The sequence below is a fragment of the Drosophila bipectinata genome, chromosome 3L (assembly GCF_030179905.1).
Source record: "Drosophila bipectinata strain 14024-0381.07 chromosome 3L, DbipHiC1v2, whole genome shotgun sequence".
NCBI classification, from domain to species: Eukaryota; Metazoa; Arthropoda; class Insecta; order Diptera; family Drosophilidae; genus Drosophila; species Drosophila bipectinata.
In genome coordinates this window covers 4,840,923-4,858,867 of record NC_091738.1, presented here as the reverse complement: position 1 = coordinate 4,858,867, position 17,945 = coordinate 4,840,923, and the positions used below count along the sequence as shown (strand labels likewise).

The 17,945-nt window shown below is 40.7% G+C and overlaps 2 protein-coding genes across 8 annotated transcripts in view; one reads left to right on the top strand and one right to left on the bottom strand.

Annotated features, from left to right (window-relative positions):
• The window catches only part of Sarm (sterile alpha and armadillo motif), a 39,294-nt gene that overhangs the window by 8,598 nt on the left and 12,751 nt on the right, over nt 1-17,945 (top strand). For 3 of the 7 annotated variants that reach the window (XM_017244728.3, XM_017244731.2, XM_017244730.3), the window contains one exon: nt 13,495-13,761. In XM_017244728.3, coding sequence (XP_017100217.2) covers nt 13,495-13,761 — 267 coding nt within the window. The other 4 variants (XM_017244733.3, XM_070279671.1, XM_070279672.1 and 1 more) reach the window with 4 other exon arrangements.
• LOC108127593 (dyslexia-associated protein KIAA0319-like protein) lies at nt 7,260-11,219 on the bottom strand. The gene is made up of 7 exons (XM_017244740.3): nt 10,593-11,219; nt 9,247-10,533; nt 9,055-9,186; nt 8,688-8,987; nt 8,114-8,630; nt 7,885-8,052; nt 7,260-7,823 (listed from the first exon to the last, which is right to left on the bottom strand). Exons 1-7 carry the CDS (start codon nt 11,217-11,219, stop codon nt 7,636-7,638), a joined length of 3,219 nt encoding a protein of 1,072 aa, XP_017100229.2. The 3' UTR covers nt 7,260-7,635.

Sequence of the window (17,945 nt, the reverse complement as noted above, 5' to 3'; positions counted from 1 at the left end):
TAGAAGAATTCCTAGGAAAAATGCCAACAAACCCCCCCACAAGGTAGCTCCATAAATAAAAGTGTGTGTGCCGAACCGAACCGAGAAAGTTCAAGAAAATTAAACTCTATTAAGTGAGTGATTCAAACACGGTTATTGATTTAGAAATTCAAGTGAATAAATCAAAATCAGAGATCAATAATGGTCGTCACATCGACGAGGAGCCCGCTGCTGGCGCAAACCCAGCCCCCGAATGCCACTTCAAGTGGCAGCCACACGGCAGCCGCTCTGCGATCGCGTCTCATATATCCCCGGCACCACTATCAGGTAAATTGTCAATAAAAAAAATCCCCCTCCTCTGGTATAGAGCCCCCGCCCAGAGACTAGAGTTAAGGGTTTTAGGTCGCAAAGTACATTAACCCCGGAGGCGACCGTCGCCGCTTTGAAAATTACCAGAAAACCAGACAGACGTCCATTTAACTCTCTAATGGTCAGTGAAAGGCCTCTGGACTACAAAGGCGTTCATTCTTTAGATATTTTTTTTGACTACCTATATAATAATATTGTTTATGATTGGTTTTGTGACGCAATGACACTCGCCGTTCTCCGAGACAGAAACTGGTAATTGAGGTGCCAAGACCAGCGGGTGGAAATTCTCGGAAAATGTAGGTCTGAGATACTACCCAGTACCTATAGTTAGAGTAATAAAAAAATAGCTCATCTGAGCTTAGATTGGTGTTATTTTTAGGGCTTAGCTAAGATTACTAAAATAGTTTGTGATTAGTAAAGTATTAGGTCTCTGTAACAGGCCTTAAAATGTGGTTTCTCATCAGGCATTCAATCTTATGTTAAATCTAGATTTTTAGTCAAGTTAAGGTCTGTAATACCTATAATACCACTCATTTAATTCCCCGTAGTAATGAAAATATAATTAAATTTTCCAACGTTTTTGAACACGTTTCCATGATTTCCTTTTTGAGGAAAACAAAACACTATATGTATACAAACGATTCAAATAGCCGGCACATAAATTGAGATATACGATTTGGCTATTTGTTTATAATTAATTTCATGCGGTTTTTGTTTAATGAAATTCAAATGCGTCAACTGCAGTTGGCCAAATGGGGGTTTCCACAAAAGAAAAAAACATCTGGCAATTTGCACTTTCGACCTGGCCCAAGGAAAAAGCCACACAGACCTAAGAACGGCTGAAGATTTGTGCGGGTCTTCTCTTTATAAATAAAATTGTTGCCGCCAAGATCGGAAATCTTTCCTCTGGGGTTCTTCGTTGCTTTTGTGTTCTAAAGTGGAACCGAATGTTTTATTTCTGTAGCCTGTTGCTGCGGCCGACGTCGCCTTTGTCTATATAATGTAGAAACTACATAATTTGATTTCCAGTACGTGCCTCTTCTGGCCTGCCTCACTGACTGTCGGCGGGCGCCGTTGACGTCAATGGGGGGGAAATGCGGACAGGCGGACACCCGGACGGAAGCAGGAGGAGCAGGAGACTTCTGCCCGAGACTGAGAGATTGGGGCCGATCCGGCGATCGTTTCTCATGCGTATGCTGAGATGTATCTTTTTGGCGCCCCTTTCGGTCTGTTTATGGGATAAATTATGTTCGGCGTAGTAACTTAATTTTAGTTTTCTTGATTTAATTGTTGGCTTCTAGGGAAATACATTTGGATACTATATTTTTTTTACATTTTATTGATTTAAAAAAAAAACTACCTTTGTTTATATTTTGGCTTTAAGAAAAAAAACTCCTCTAATTAATTTTTCTATTTACATCCATTTAGAGGAAATTTTCCAGTGATTCCAACATTATTTTTTTTTTTTTTATCTCAAACCGCATCAATTAAAATCCATTTTCCGAATGGGCGTTCATTTAATTTTCTGACTTATGAACCAATTTCGTAGATGTTTTCCAGATAGCGACTGGCTGGTCCGGTTCGGGCAGATAATTTATGAATGAATTCAATTAAGATGTGGAAAACCCCATGGATCTCACACGCTCCACTTGCAGTTCAACTTAATTACAAGAAAGTAAAAATAATAAAAAAATAAAAAAAATAAAAGGGTGAAGCCTTAATTCAAATTTGCAACGGCTGGCAGAAAGAGAAACAAAGCCGGGTTTCAACTTGATCTTTGGCACTCTCTCCTTATTACTTCTCTAAAAGTAATTATTATTTATATTACCAGTGAGAGCGAAAGAGAGAACGACGCATAGAACTCTTGTAAACATAAACAAGAGCAACAAGTATCGGAAAGCTTTTGGCTTGGCTGGCTTTTTGGTTGCTGGCAATGCCTTGCGCTCATTGCCAGTGTTGGTAACAACAAAATGCCCTGAAAGCTGGCGCTCTCGCTGGGTTTTTGTTTTGGGGGTGGGCGGGCGTCGTTTGGGGAGGCAAACACAAACAAGTTTACTTTGCTCTGCTTTTGCTTTTCATTCAGTTTTCATAACTCAGATGTGTTCGTCGCGGTCGCGCGTGCAAAATCTGAAATCGAAATACGATTACTAACTGATTTTGAAAAGGAATAATAAATCAGAAATCCAACGTACCACATACGGGGTTTATCAATAAAATAAAAATACAAAAAAGAAATAAGTGATTAGAAGATTAAACATAGTGTGGAACCTGTGAAGTGAAGTGTGAAAATGTTGATCTTGTGATGGGAAAGGTTTTCACTGAAAACTGAATTACCTTTACTTTCATGATCGGGAATTTTTTCAAATAATAATTACCTGGTGATCTTGAAAGGTAAAAGGCCAAAAAACCCCTTTTTCTATAAAAATAGATTTTTGATCTTTAAAATTTTGATGTAAATTTTATCACAGGAAATTCTATTATAAACTATTGTTGTGCTGAAAAGACATAAAAAAAACTTGTTATTGTTTATAGAAGAATCTGGCCTGGGCGATGGGAAATGTATCTTGTAGATTGCTTCCGTTGGCTTGTTGCTCAGTTTCATGGTCGATTGGGTCGATTATGCTTTCTGATTGCACTACATCTCACCGCCATAGAGAAACTATATACATTTTGGCACTTTTTCTGGCACTCATCCCCGGCCTGGCAGTCCGCCCAGGTGAAAAGAATATGCGAACCGGTTTGCGGTTTGAGGTGTTCAGGTAGAGCAGCCCTCGTATGTCTTACATAGATATGAGTGGCAGAATGTTGTTGGTGAAATGTTCACTTTTTTTTTTTTTTTGTTTATTTATGGCTTATCTTTGGCACTACACAATTGTTATCGAATCGCCGAGCACGACTAACTTGTCCAAAGACATTGGCCCGGCCCACGCAATCGGGCAATCAAAGTTCGGTGTTGCCACCAAACAGACAAACAGTCAAAACAAACACACCCTGCTCCTGGTATTGCAGGGATTGCAATCTGACCCGACTCGACCCCCAAAACCCATTCAATTGGCGCCTTAAACCAACAAACTTAGTGGACAATAGCGAGGACAAAATTAAATTCGAAAATGCGTCATTATGGGATATGGAGCACAGTTTTTGGGGTAGGGAATGGTGTTTATAAGAAAACAACCCTTGAGGGGAAGTTCTAGCTGAAGGGCTTCCATTTAATTTTTTTAAGAAGAGTACTATTATTATTACTTATTGCTTATTAATTTATTCTTTAGGAATTACTATAAATTGTGAAATTGTTTGGGATTTTTTCATTTTAATTCTATAATAAGTCAATTAAACATAGTAATAGCCCCCTTGTATCTTTAGTCTTTCTCTCTTGAATTTAACCTTTCTTCTCTGATACTCTTGGCAAGGCTCTCAGGTGAAACAGTCGCCCACGCAGTCGTTCTAAATGTAACGTCAAATTTCGAATGCATTAGATTAATCTGCGGCTAATGAGACAAATTTGAGGCACTACTAATTGGCAACGGCGGTCGCAACAGCTGCGCCAACTGCTGCACTTTCAAGATCCCCCCACCAGATACAGATACAATCTCGCAGATACAATGACAATGGCATTGACCTTGAACTTGTGCGGACCACTACTATGTGCACTAGCTTTGCTTTCTTTGCGATTTTCCCGTTTAGCTTAGCCGATTGCATTATCTATGGCCCACAGCAATTTGAATAGAAAATTGAGTCGAGAACGGAAGTTCCACTGGCTGCCAGTCATACTCACTCCTCCCCCACTCTGACTCTGATAGTTTCCCGCTTTATTTTTATTTTTCATTCAATTTGCTGCTACCTTTGAGAGCTCAAATTGCGAAGCTCGCCGAGCACTTGGCAGGTGCGCAGCCAGGCAGGCGGAGGCCGACAGGTGCATCAGCGGGAAATTACAGAATTACGCGGGAGAGGAAAGCGCTAAAAGTGAATTATTGAGAGTTGGCTAAAATAAGTGCACTCGAAGGTGACAGTTGCCCAAGACAGTGGGTGCGATAAGTCTATGTATGACTGTGATTTATGAAGTTTCCCCTCCATTAAAAGGTCATGTTTATGGAGGAGTTTCATTAATAACCAAAGGCCTTAACTCTCAAGAGTTAGCTTAACCCTCAGTCCTAATAACTCTGCTAATATTGATCATAGACGATTATAACCATGACTGACATTTAATTTCAAAAACTTTGTAAATTGTTGGCAACACCCCTCCTGTTTGTAAAACATTAAAAAAATAAAGAACCATATTTACGACCTAATTATCTTTGAAGCAAAAAAAACTGAATACATTTTTTTAGAGTTCTTTGAAAAGAACTCTTTTGGGGGGGAAGAACACCCAGTCACTTTGTATTTGCGTTTGCCTATTGTTTACAGTGGGGATTGGGATGGGGATGGGCCATTTATCAACTTTTTGCACTCACTGTTTGTGCACTTTCAGCTTGTTTATCGAGTTCGCCCACGCCAACGACCTCAACCTACGACCTGCGACGGGAAACAGTGCCAGTCTCAGTGTCTGTTGTTGTCACCCTTCCCCCAGGCATCTTTTTCGCATCCCACACATGAACTGGCTATGAACTTTTTTTTGCATTTTTTTTTCCGCCCTAGAACAATAAAGTTGCTTCATGACGATGGAAATTCTATTTGTGTTTCTTCATGAGAGTGTGAGTCTGGGCTGGGATGTGGCACTGCAAACAAAGTTTTGGCATTCATAGATGAATGCCAGGGACTAATTAAACGATAATAAAACGTAAATAAAACGACAAAAAATACAAACATTTTATGGTGTTGCCGCCACCCACCCACCAAAAAAAACCCCACCAACCGCCACCCATATCAGCAGCACCAAAAATTATTGTCACGAATACATTAAAAATCACTCAACCGTTGTCTCGTGTGCCAATTTTGCAAAAAAAAAAAGAGACATCCTCCTCCCATCACTCCCCCCTTGGCCATTTAAAATTTTGTGTTCATTTAAATCACATAAAAATCAAACAAAAAAAAAAAACGAATATAAAAGCCAGTTTCTGGATATTCTATTACGGGTTCTGTTCTTTGTCTCTCGAATTTGTGTTTATGTTAATTGATAAAGTTTTATAACTTTTTAATGAAATAGTCCAACGAAACAAATCCTAAAAAAAAGCAGAACCAGTAACCTTGAAATGGTTTTAGTTTCAAAACCTTTTAGGTTTAAAATAAAATGCAAAAAAAAATATATTCTCTGATAAGTCAATAAAACTTTGGTTATCATTAGGTTTTAAGTTTCAGATAAAATACGACTTAAAGTGTCATAGTTTCTATGTAGAGACTAACAAATACCCTTAAAAAATATTATATCATTTTAATTATACCAATTTAATTGCCTATTAATGTCCAGGTCAGTTTTAAAATTAATATTTAATAGCCATTTTGATTGAGATTTTATTTTGTCTTGAAAATGCTGTTAATTTAACAATCCACCTCATAAATCATTCATACGCCGAATTCCTTAAGTAAACGTTTTAATTTTTTTTTGTTTTATAATTTTTTAAAAACAAAATAAAGACATCCGATAATTTATGCAAAATGGTCATAACTCAAAGCGACAGAGGAATTTGCTTTAAAAAATAAAACAAATAGAAAAAAATCATGTCTTTTTTTTAGGCTGATTTGACAAATGACAAAAATAATGATAATACCAGTAGCCACCTGTTGTGGGATGGTTAGAGAGGTACAGGGGGAAGTAGGGGGAAGTAGTCGCTTTATAAAGGTGATTATTATTGTCCATTCCCCCCCTCAGCCGATCTGACAAAACAGCTGTTAACTGTCATCAGTTGAGATCAGAGATCATGCAAATTAGTCGGGAGATCCGAATATTAAGAAATTAAAAATTCATAATTTTTGAAGAGTTCGTGGAAAAGAATTCAAGTGGCATTCCTCCGACCAGAGGCGTTTAATTGAGACTTATGAGGGGAAAACAAACAATTATGCCAGTTTTGAATACCAAGAAAATGGAGTGGGGTGGGTGGGTATTTGAAGATGAGTTCAAGAACCTTGCTGTTTTGCCACAAAGGTCAGCTTGAATATTTGGATAAAAGGAGCAAGTAGGTTGAGGATCATAATAATGGGCGAAGAGGAGTGGGTGTGTGGGGGGTTGGGGTAATTAGAGCCAAGAGGACAGCGTACAATGGTCATGACATGTGGCAGGCGACAGGCGACGGGCGCCACACGGCTATGGGGAAATCGCGTGTCTTGGCCGCTCCCAGCTGTGAAAAATGGGTCGCGCGTGACAGCCGAAATGTGGCCAGAAGGAGGGGGTCAGGACCCAGTCAAGCCGCCCAAATCCGGCTAAAATCAATAACAAACACGTAAATACTTAAGCCCCTGCTCAGACTGAATCAGCGAATAAAGAAATCCGGCCGCACTCTTAAAGATATTTCACCAAAAAACGTAACAGTTGAAATACACAGAAAAAAATACAAAATATTTAATATTAATACCATTGTCTAACCCTAAGACCTTTTATCTAAGACAAGCTTGTCATCAGAAATATATATTTTTAAAGAACTTTTTATATCAAAGTGTCAAAAAAGTGATATGATACTAAAAGTAATATGAGTCTCAGTGCAAAAATTGGCAAGAAATCCGCCTGCCAACCTAGTTTGGTATGAGGTGTGTGGGCCGGATCTTACAGATGCTTGGCCAAAAAAACATCATCGATAAGTTCGGTTAAAAAAATGTCAATCTCCAGCCGTCAAATAATAAATGTTTTGGGATGCATCGAGCATTCATTAGGAGGATGGTTTCTGCATATAAATTACCAGACCTCACCGGCAAATGCAATAAATCTTTCCTCCTATAAATTAAATGAGATTCAATTGGCTTTGCTGTATTAATTAAAGACATTTTTGTCATCTATTGGTTTCGTTTAATGTGGATATAATGCACTTTTAAGCAGTTACATGTCGTTTGTTACATTGATTGTGAACAGCTATCTCTATATACAGACATTAAAAAGTATCGAGGTAAAATATTTCCATTAAATAAAAGTAAACATAAAACGTTATTGCACAGCAGCAGCTTATAAATAAGAAATAAATGAATAAAAATACTTAACATAGGTAATTGTACATAAAGGAACATATAAAGTGGCAAGTATACACACACACACGCAGAGAATTGGTGTGGCCGGAAAGTACAAAAGATCCGAGAGTAAAAGTATATATATCACACACACAGTATAGTTGATCGACTAACACACACTTAATATAAACGGCCTAATTAGGCCTTGATCTTGCGGCCCAGCTTTTGGATGCCATATTTGTGTCCCTCGCGGCCGGAGGAGCCACTGCCGCCACTGCTGCCATGATGGTGAGACTTGTGTTTGCCCAAGCCGTTGGACTTTGTGCGCGTCTCGAACAGGACATCGGAATCGGTTTCCGATTCAGTCAGCGATGTGTTACGGGAATCTGCGAAAGCCATAGAGATGTTATGGTTATTTTAATCTGAGTAGATGCTCTATGTACTTACAACCAGCTGCCTCCTCATCCTGGTTACCTATCAGAGCATACTTTTGCACTTTTTGGCGCTGACGTGGCTTTTTCGACTGACGGCAGGCGCAGGCAATGCCCCAAAAGACCCCCGACAACAGAAGACAGCCCACAATGACTCCCACAAACACGTAGAGGATAGACCAATCTGAAATAAGACCATCAATGGATATTAAACACTATCCAATACTCCACGATTATATAGTTACCGCAATTGGCCTCCTGATTGTTGAAGAAGAACCCAGCCGAAGGCATCCAGAAAGCCTCACATATGCAGGCTCTTGTGGTGGGATTACAGCTGCCGTGACCGGAACAGTTGTTTTGGCAAACCGTTGTGCGTATGTCCACAAAAAGGGCACCCAGGATCGAGGCATCCTTTTGCAGCTGGGCCCTCAACTGGCGCTCCACATGCAAGCCATCGACAGGCTTTCCGTTGCCATCGTTGACATAGAAGACCAGAACAGCCGCCCCCGTATGCAGGTCATAGTTAAGCTCCCTGATCTGGATTTTGTTCTCATCTCCGAGTAACAGCTGCAGTTTCTGCACCACCGAATCCAGCTCGGATTGGGAGAGCACTGAGATGCCCATGGGCAGGGTCATTTGGACGAGGTGCATCAGCATGGGATCGGGATGGACGTTCACGCTGACCGTATCCGAACTGGTTAGACCCTGATCATCACTCACGGTCAGCTTGAACACATAGCGTCCATTGACGAGGTTGGTGAGCTAGGAAGGAGTAGTCTTGATTAGGATCAGTTGGGTTAATTAACCTAAAGTACCCACAATCATCACTGGTTGCTTGTCGGTGTCGGCTACAATGACACCAGCTGCCAGGCTGTTGTCCTCCCGCGTCCAGGCATACTTTACAACCGCCAGGTCATCCCAGGATTTGGAGCCATTGAAGTAGATTGCAGTGGCCGGCAGGGTGATGCTGTGATCACCACCAGCATTGGCTATCGGAGGTGCATTGCGTTCTTGTACTATCTTCACCCAGGTGGTGTCAGTGGCGGTGTTGTTATTCTCATCCGAGACACTCAACTCGAACTGGTAGAGGCCCAGCGTCAAGGAAGTGGCATTTGCCATCTGTTGGTGGGGAGACCATGAGAGTTGGATTAACTTTATGAAGTCCCTGAGCCCATTAGTTACTCACCGAAGAGTTGGACTTCAAAATGACAGCGTTGTTGGGGCCACTCAACTGCTTCCATAGATAGGATTTGATGCCTATATCATCCTTAGATTCAGAGCCATTGAGAAGCACCCAGTTGATGGGTAAGCTAGTCGTCTGGAAGAAAGGAAATATAGGTAACTCTCAAGTTAACTCTTCATCCAAAACAAAGCTTACCGAATTGGCACCCGCGTTGGCAACTGGTGGAGAATTCGTTGGAGGCTTCACAAAGACATGAACCTTGGCCGTACTAGACTGGCCACTGCCATCAGTAACCTTCAGAACAAAGGTGTACATGCCCTCCTCCAGATTGGATAGCTGGACGTATGGAGTCCTGGTATTTTGCATATCCACAGCTTTGGCCTCGTCACTGGCGTCCTTTGTCCACTCCCATGCCACGATCTCGTGGTCGTCAGAGCTGGCCGTTCCATTCAGAGTGACATTATTGTTCGGCAGATAGAGGATGACGGCGTCTCCAGCATTGGCCACTGGAGCATAGTCGGTTTCCTTCAGCACTGCTATCGTGGCCGTTGTGGAGTTGGTGATGTTGTTCGAGTCGGTTACGGTGAGCTTGAACGTGTAGTTTCCCGGTGAAGTGAGATCTAGCTGGAGGGTGTTAACCTCGGGCAGCACTGGCTGATAGCCGATGGGCCCCGAGATCACCTCCCAGTGCCAGTTGGTGATTTTGTCGTCATCCGTGCTTGTGCTGCCATCTAATATGGCATTTGTGGTGGGCTGCCGGATGATCTGCTCCCGGGGAGAAATAATAACCTGTGGCGGCTGGTTGATGCGGTTCTCGGGAAGCACTGTCACATTGGCCGTCGCCTCGCCAAAAGTTCCATTGTCGCCCGTTACGGTGACCTTAAAGGTGTACAATCCCTCCGAAAGGTTCGATAGCTTCACCTTGGACTTGCTCTGGTCGGAAATGGTGCCGTTCATTGGTCCCTTCGGCTGGGAGATCAGTGTCCAGAGATATTTGTACTTGGTGTTGCTGGTTTGCTCATCGGGCACCGTGAAGGCAGCTAGTGTCACCTCCTGCTCCGGCAGGCGAACCTCCTTGGACATCACCGACACCACGATGTCTTTGTTTTGCTCCGTTTTTGAGGGGGAGGACGATACCTCTGGCGAATTGTCACTAGCCGCCGTTTCTGGCTGCACGACCTCGTTGCTGGTGAGGTAGGAGCTGTACGGAATGGCCGCCATCACGCACTTACGCTGCTTGTTCCACACAAATCCATTCGGACAGGTGCAAACTCCCGTCACAGCATTGGCCTGCAGGGGCACACACTGTTGGGGTGGCGGGCAGGGATTCTCGATGTCGCAGGCAGTGAACTTCGAATTCTGATCGTAGTAACCAAGCTCCCCATTGGCCAGCACATCAGTCTCGTCCGGTTGGAGGATCATCTGGCTATTCATTCGTTTGTCGGCCAAGGGGAAATCCTCGTCTTCGTAGGCAGGGGATTCCTAAAAAGGTCGAAAGGTAAATTATTATATTTTGATGATTGATGAGATGGTTTCTTTACCTGATTTCGTGACGCTAGGTATCCCAATCGCCTGGGCTGCTTCCAGAAATTCAGGGCTGCCTCATCGTACGGCAGGATCTCGGCATTCTGCTTGGCTGCCTCTGCTTTCAGGAGCTGGGGCCAGGAGGCCTCGCCCACTGGGTTGACCAGCACCATCTGAACCTTCTCGTTGGCCAGTCGAATCCGCTGCTTGGGCAAGCAGCCATCATCGTTCTTGCAGCGGATGTGGTAGCACTTTCCCTTGAAAACCAGTACCACGTTGCAGGGAATGGTGTGGTTGCGCTTGTCGCAGCAGGCCTGAAGGCAGTTCCACAGGTACGCCTCCTCCTCGATGGGTTCCGCGCTGTCCGGTGACGGTTTGTATTCCTCAAAGACTCCGGCCTGCTGTTCGTCCCGCGGTGTCGCATTCTCGAATACGTGGCGCAGCATTCGTGGGCACACTCCCGACTGGGACAGGCTAGTGCCAGTTGCCGCTTCCGATGTTTCTTTGTGCTTCTTTCCCAGTAGCAGGGCATTTTGCGTGGTAGCACCTCCACCACCACTGCCACCCGTGACGTCGGCATATGCTGACGCCATCCAAGCGGCCAGCAAAAGCCAATTGAAAATCCGACTTCCTCCTATGGCCATCTCCAATGTAGTAACCGCCTTTGAATAAACTGGGCCTTGCCAAAGTTCAGAGAATGGCGAAAATCACTAGCAAAACACCAGAACTGCAATTTTTCTTCTTTTTCGCCAGCGCACAACAAAAAAAAACCAATTCCTCCAGCTGACAGCTGATTTATGAAGCAGTGTTGTAAGTGGCCCTCAGTGGGGGTAACAGAGATAGATAACAGTGGTGTCATTTCCGCTTTTTTCCCGTCAGATCTGGGTTTTTTTGAAGCGTGATTGCGGGAAAAATATGAAAACAGCGGGCAGCGGGAATTCTGGCTTTTTGAGCAAATTTACGCAGCTTTTTTTTTTTTGTTTACAGTTTGATGCATTCTCTGTTGAAAATATTTTAAAAATCAAAAAGAAACAAATCTCTCCAATCCTTGAGTATTTTGGTACTCCTAATATAGATACAATTTAACGACTGTACGACATAACCATGGTAGAGTGGGAAAATGTCGATGATACTGTTAAGTTCTGGGCTGAAGTTCTTAAATATCGGGATTCTGGCGGAAACTGCCGTTTTCAGGAATTGGCTTCAGTTGCTCTGCAAATGCAGTCCTGCCTTGGTCGAATGCCGACGTCGAGCGGTTATTCAGCCAAGTACATTTAATAAAAACGAAAATTCGAAATCACATGAGCGTTGAAACATTAAACGCTATACTGATTATAAGGTCCATATTTTAATTTGTATCTTAAAATTATAAATTAATTTACTTAAAATTTGAGGTACGGGCTGCGTCGACACAATATGTGCTGTTTTAACTATAATATACCACCCAGCTGCCTATCTACAATTGAAGACAAGAAATTTTATCCAACTGATGATGATGATAATATTGACGACATCTTAAATATAATATAGATCTTAATTTTTGTACATTATTGTTTTTTTGTGGTTTCTTGTAATGATATCCGTTAGAGAATTACCCATATATTTTATGTTAAGTGGAACTGAGGTCTTATTAGTGAATAACATGCAGTACGTTGCCTTATAAAAATCAGTTTTTTTCTTAACTTTTTTCCTCTGGTATTCCGCTTTTTTTAGCTTTTTTTTTTCGTTGATCCAGCTTTTTTTGCTCAGAAAAAAGTGACACCACTGATAGATAACCTGGGGGAGTGTTGGAGGTTGCCCACGGAATAGAGCGTTAGATAAAAAAAACTGGAAAAAGCTTGGCGGGAAAGCTTTCTTTGTTGGCTTGGTAACGGTCTTTTAGCTCAACCTTTTTAAGGCCTTTAGACTTCATTTAAATAAATGGGACATATTGATTTGCTAGGATAGGCCTAGGACGTGTAATTGGAGGTGTAAATGTCTTGGAGGCAATGAAAATTATATATTCAGAAGATAAATTATTTTAAAATTAGTTAGGGAATTTAATTTATATTTTAAATACTCTTATATTTTATACTATTTTAATAACAAAAGTCATCATAACCTAAACACATTTATTATCTTTCGAGAATTTCACAAAAGTGTGAAATCAAACATAAAATAATCTCGTGAAATGACTAGATTTTGGTTTCTTTAAAGAATACTATTATTATTTTTTTTAAGCCGCTACTGATATTACCATATATAGACGCTACTACCCACACACAGCCCATACCCAATCCATTCTGATTTAAATAAGTTATAAACACGGCCCACGCGCCAATCGAATTTCGCAAATCGAGAAATACTATTGCAGAAAAAATTAATTACCTTCCAGGGGAATACGTATAAATCACTGCATTGTATTTATGCAAATCGTTAATTGCAAAACACGCCAAAGCAATACAAAGAACATAAATCAACTTGAATTGACCGAATCGAACCAGACCCTGAATACGAATCTATTTCCATTTGAGTCTTCTATTTGGTTTGGGGCTTCGGACTCTGAAAATCCTCTGAAAGTCTCGTTATCTCAACGCATAATTTTCACGGCCTTTTTGACAATTTTTATGACCAGCTGGTTGTTTTATCTAAAGCTGTTGCATTAACTAGCTTAATAAAATATTGATTAGAGCCATGGGGCTAGTAGTGCACTGTGAGAGAAAAATGGTATTCCTGCAAAAATAATAGTACTTTTCTGGTATGTGAGTGGTTTGTTTGAATATATAATTATGTAGTTAAGTTAAGGGGAAGTTTACAATTTCTATTTATTTTTAGTGAGAGAGGGATTAGTCACTGATCGTATACTTTACCATATAAGGGAAAATATATCCCATGATAAGACTGATTCATTTCTAACCATATCTTTCTTTTATTTCTCAGATGACAGACTTCTCGGATAGTTCGCCGAGCGGAGTGCTGAGTGGGGCCACATCTCTGATCGAGAATTTCCACAAGAAGAACGGCTCACCCCAGCCCACTAGCACCACCACCATGGTGACGCCCGCAGCCTTGAACGGATCTGTGGTGGGTGGTGGAGTGGGTGGCGTGGTGGCCGGCACGACGAATGGAAGGCAGATTAATACCAGCTCTAGTTCATGCAGTAGTCTTAAGGAAACCTCACACCAGTCCACATCCACTTCGCAACAGGTGAGATATGATTGATCAATAATACTTGAAAGTGTTTAATGGATCAGAAAATAAAAGTTTCTTATAGGGGCTTGAACCATTGGATGGTCTGACCAAAAAGTACCCTTTCGAAAACCACTCAAGAGTTAATTTTGACTGATTTTTTCATTGAGCATAGTCAGAGATTCCAATCCGTAGCAGCTCACCCCGACTTCAAGTGCTCGATTAGACAAAATAAATTCTGACGCAGCTCTGGTCATCAGGTTAGATATCGTAACAGAGGAGTATGGCATCGGAATCAGGTAGAGCTGGCTGGCATAATGTCGCTATTTTTAAAGCATTAACTAAGGAAGCCCCTCCTAATCGAGGGTACCTTTCTGTATTGTTACTGTTTCACCGATAACTCTTGAGGTTAATATGTAGTTGATAAAGGAAAAAATGCCCACACAGCTCTGACCGATCAGCTCTGTGCCCTTCTATGGCGACACCTGCCTCCCACCAAAGCACCCCCCCTTTCAGGCCCGCCTCTGATTAGATTAGTCTCTGGAATTTCATAGAACCATTGACGGCGACAGTGAGGCTGTTGGGGAAGGTATTAATCACTTATTTATTATTTGCCCGGCTTGATTGAGTTATAGGTACATAAATACACACTTAAGTAATTGCCAAACAGCTAAACAGCCGAGAGGAGACACAAGGCGATGAAAAACGTGCCAGCACAAGTGTTTGACAATTTTATAATGACCTGTTAACAACTTGTTTATGCCGTTTTTTATGATTCAACCAGATAAGATATGAGTTGGGTATTCACCGGAATTTGCATAGCCATCACTATAGTTTTTATCTACAAGTTTTCCCGCTGTTACTTCGATAAGGCGGTTTTCAATCAGATAGTCTATCACTCAGATAGTTGGCACTCTCTGGCCCCGACAAAAATAGATACTGACCCATTTGAAATTTCAATTTCACGTTTTACAAAAATAACCATTGATAGATTGGCCATGGAAAGTTTGGAAGCATTTCTCTGGCAACGAGTTCATCAAGACTTGACCACTCATCTATTAGAAATAGACCCTGACTTGATCTATCGTGGGTTTCTGTCATAAGTGTTCCGTTTATTAAACTAGTAATAGTATGACAGTTTAGTTAGATAGTCACTTTTGTATATAGTTTTTTTTAATTTATTTTAATTTATGATTCAGTTTTACAAGCTACTTCCTGAAAGGGATTAGGTCTCTAGACATCTTTAGACAAATGTTTGGACATCTTTCCGGATAAAGTAATTAAATATTTACTAAAAGCAAATTTATTATTAAATAGGGATTCTTAACTGTGTATTTTAGACTTAAAATATGCTTCATAATATATTTATAAGAAAGGTTAAAATCTAATTTTCATAAAAATGCAATACTCAAGTTTTTTTCTTTGTTTTAATTTTATTTCCTATGTATTTTTAAGTATCTACTTAGTAGATATCGCATATATCCAGCCCTACTGTTATAGGGTATGGCCATAAAAATAAAAAGCACACTTCCACAGACGACAGCCCTCCTATTGACTCGCTTTAAATGGGAGGCTGAGTCACTTGCCGGCTGCCGGCGAAGTGTGCCTCCTCCATTGAATTCGACGTCAGCAGCGGCAGCCGGTGCCTCCGCTTTTTAAATATGAACAAATACATATAAATATATACCCACATATATAGTTGAATTCTGCCCCCTATTCGGGTTTTGCGATCCGAGACTCGCGCTGATTTTGATGGTGGGGCGATTGTTTGCTCGTTATCTGTTTACATCCTGGTTGGGTCTGTGATTGTACCGGACCAAGTGGCCCAAGTTCAACAAGCATCATCACTGATTGTTATATGTATGACTTCCTCCCCTCGACAGTTCAAGAGTACTCGTTCCACACAATATTTTCATTCATATTGAATCAAATTAGAACCAGCCACAGGTTACCTTTGGTTTCGCCGAATTGGTTTTGTGTCGTCAGTGGCTAGGTCTTTCAATGAATTGTTGTGAGTGGTGACAGTTTTGAGTTTTCTGGGGAAAAAAGCTTTATTTTAGATGGGTTAGCCAGCCAATTGGGCGATATGATGGCCCATTCGCAGAATTGGTTGAGGTAAACTAGGAGAATTATGACTACACGGGTATCTATAACAAAACTATTATTAAATTTCAAAGAAAAAAAATTAATAAATCACTTGATATGCATTTATTTTATTGCCCTAATGATCATTTAAATAATATAGAAGCAAAGCAAATTTGCTGAATAATTACACATAGATTAACACCCAATTATTCAAATATTAAATTAAAACAAAACAAAGCTATATAAGAGCCCCCTGCCGCCCCATAAACACACACATACATAAACCCTGTTGGGGGAAAAAAAGTACCCGTTGTGGTAATCAGAAAAGTAAACAACGCAAATTGAAATGAGCAGAACGAGATACAATCTCTAACAAGCTAAAATCAGAAAATCAAATGAAAAAAATGAAAAAAATATCGATGGAAGCTAAGAACGCGTTAATTAGAGAAGCAAAGCTTAAAAAGCTTAAACAAAAACGTGAACAGAACTGGGCTTAGCGGCTGAATTATGGGAATGCAAATTATTCACTGCATAAATTAAAGATTAGGCGAAGGGAAACACTCAAACATCTGTATCTCTATAATATAGAGTCTATATAAAAAAAATGAGCATTATAGAGGGAGAGCCGCCGACTTGTATTTACAATTTGATTTCCTAGAATTCCTCGACTTGCGAACTTACTCACACCAGCACACCTTCATGTGTTGTCATTTAGCCATATCTCTCTCTTATGAAGTGAAAAAAAAATATTAAAAAAAGTAATAATATTAAAAAATATTTATTTTCCCAAAGAATGTTAAAATAAGTTTACTGAAAAACTTTAAGTTATTTTATAAATTCAAGATCAAGGTGTATGATCTAAACTATACCTTTTCTCAGTGTACCCTACCGATCGCACTTTAAAGTGACGCCAGCAGCGACGCGACTGAGGTAAAAAAAAGCTCTCGCCAAGCTCCCACGCTGCCTTCGAAGCTAGAAATTTCGTACTCGGCGCTCATTTTTATTTTAGTTAACGAAACGAACGAACCAGCGACGCGCTGAGAAATTCAAGAAATACTAAGCAAAAATACTCGAACAACCAGTCAACACGACCAACGACCAAAGCGGAAATAATTTTGCCGTATTGCCGTATTTCTATTGCCAGCGTGTGTGCCGTCGAAAAATATAATAACTCACATAAAAATCAAGAAAAATACAAATTTCTTTAGTTATTTTCACCCCAACGAGTACCGAAACGAAATCAATTGGCAAAAAATCGTGGGTTTTTTTTGCCTATTAACGAACAATTAAACGAACTCTCTTTGTTATCATTATTTGCACAAATAAATAATAAAAAAAACGAACAACGACAGCCGTAAAATAAAAATGAAAGCGTGAAAAGTCAGTGTTGAGTAAGAAAAGTGCTGGAAACTAAAAGTAAAAGTTGAAACAAGCTAACATCCTGTAAACAGGGGCCTAACGGTTGAAAAGGTATATGTTCTTGGTTCAACTGTGTGTGTGTGTGTGCTTGTGTGTGAGTGTCTGATAAGCCAGACCCTCGTCCTAAACTGATTATATAGCCAGTACTATATATACAATAAACACATACGTTTATGTCCGAGTTAAGTGCTTTATCAAAACGTAGGCGTATACGTAATATTCTATTGAAAGCAGCCAAGCTTTCGAAGAAGTTTCCTGAAATCGTATAGAGTTTAAACAAGGTTAGTCTGTGTTTCCATACATAAAACATCATTGTGATAAATTGGTAAATGACGCAGAATGGAAGGCAAACAAATGGCAAAGAAATATACAAGTGATATCTAATCTTTCGATTTCATGTCCGAGCCAAACTCCAGCACTTGTAAGGAAAATAAAGTATTTATTGATCAGTAGGTACTCTAGGGTGTTACCTTACCGATAACTGTATGTCAGGCAGAAAATAAAAGAGCGACAAACAGTCGGGAGAGGGCGAGCTGCCATTTGCTTGGGCCAACATGGCGTATGCGTAACGTTCATTCAAATCGCTCTCGATGCCTCGATTTATGTATGTCCCCATGTTTTATTGGCCAACCAGAAGAATGCCTTATAAAACCGATCGCAACCCACACGGTTAGCACTAAACAGCTCAACTTGTTTGA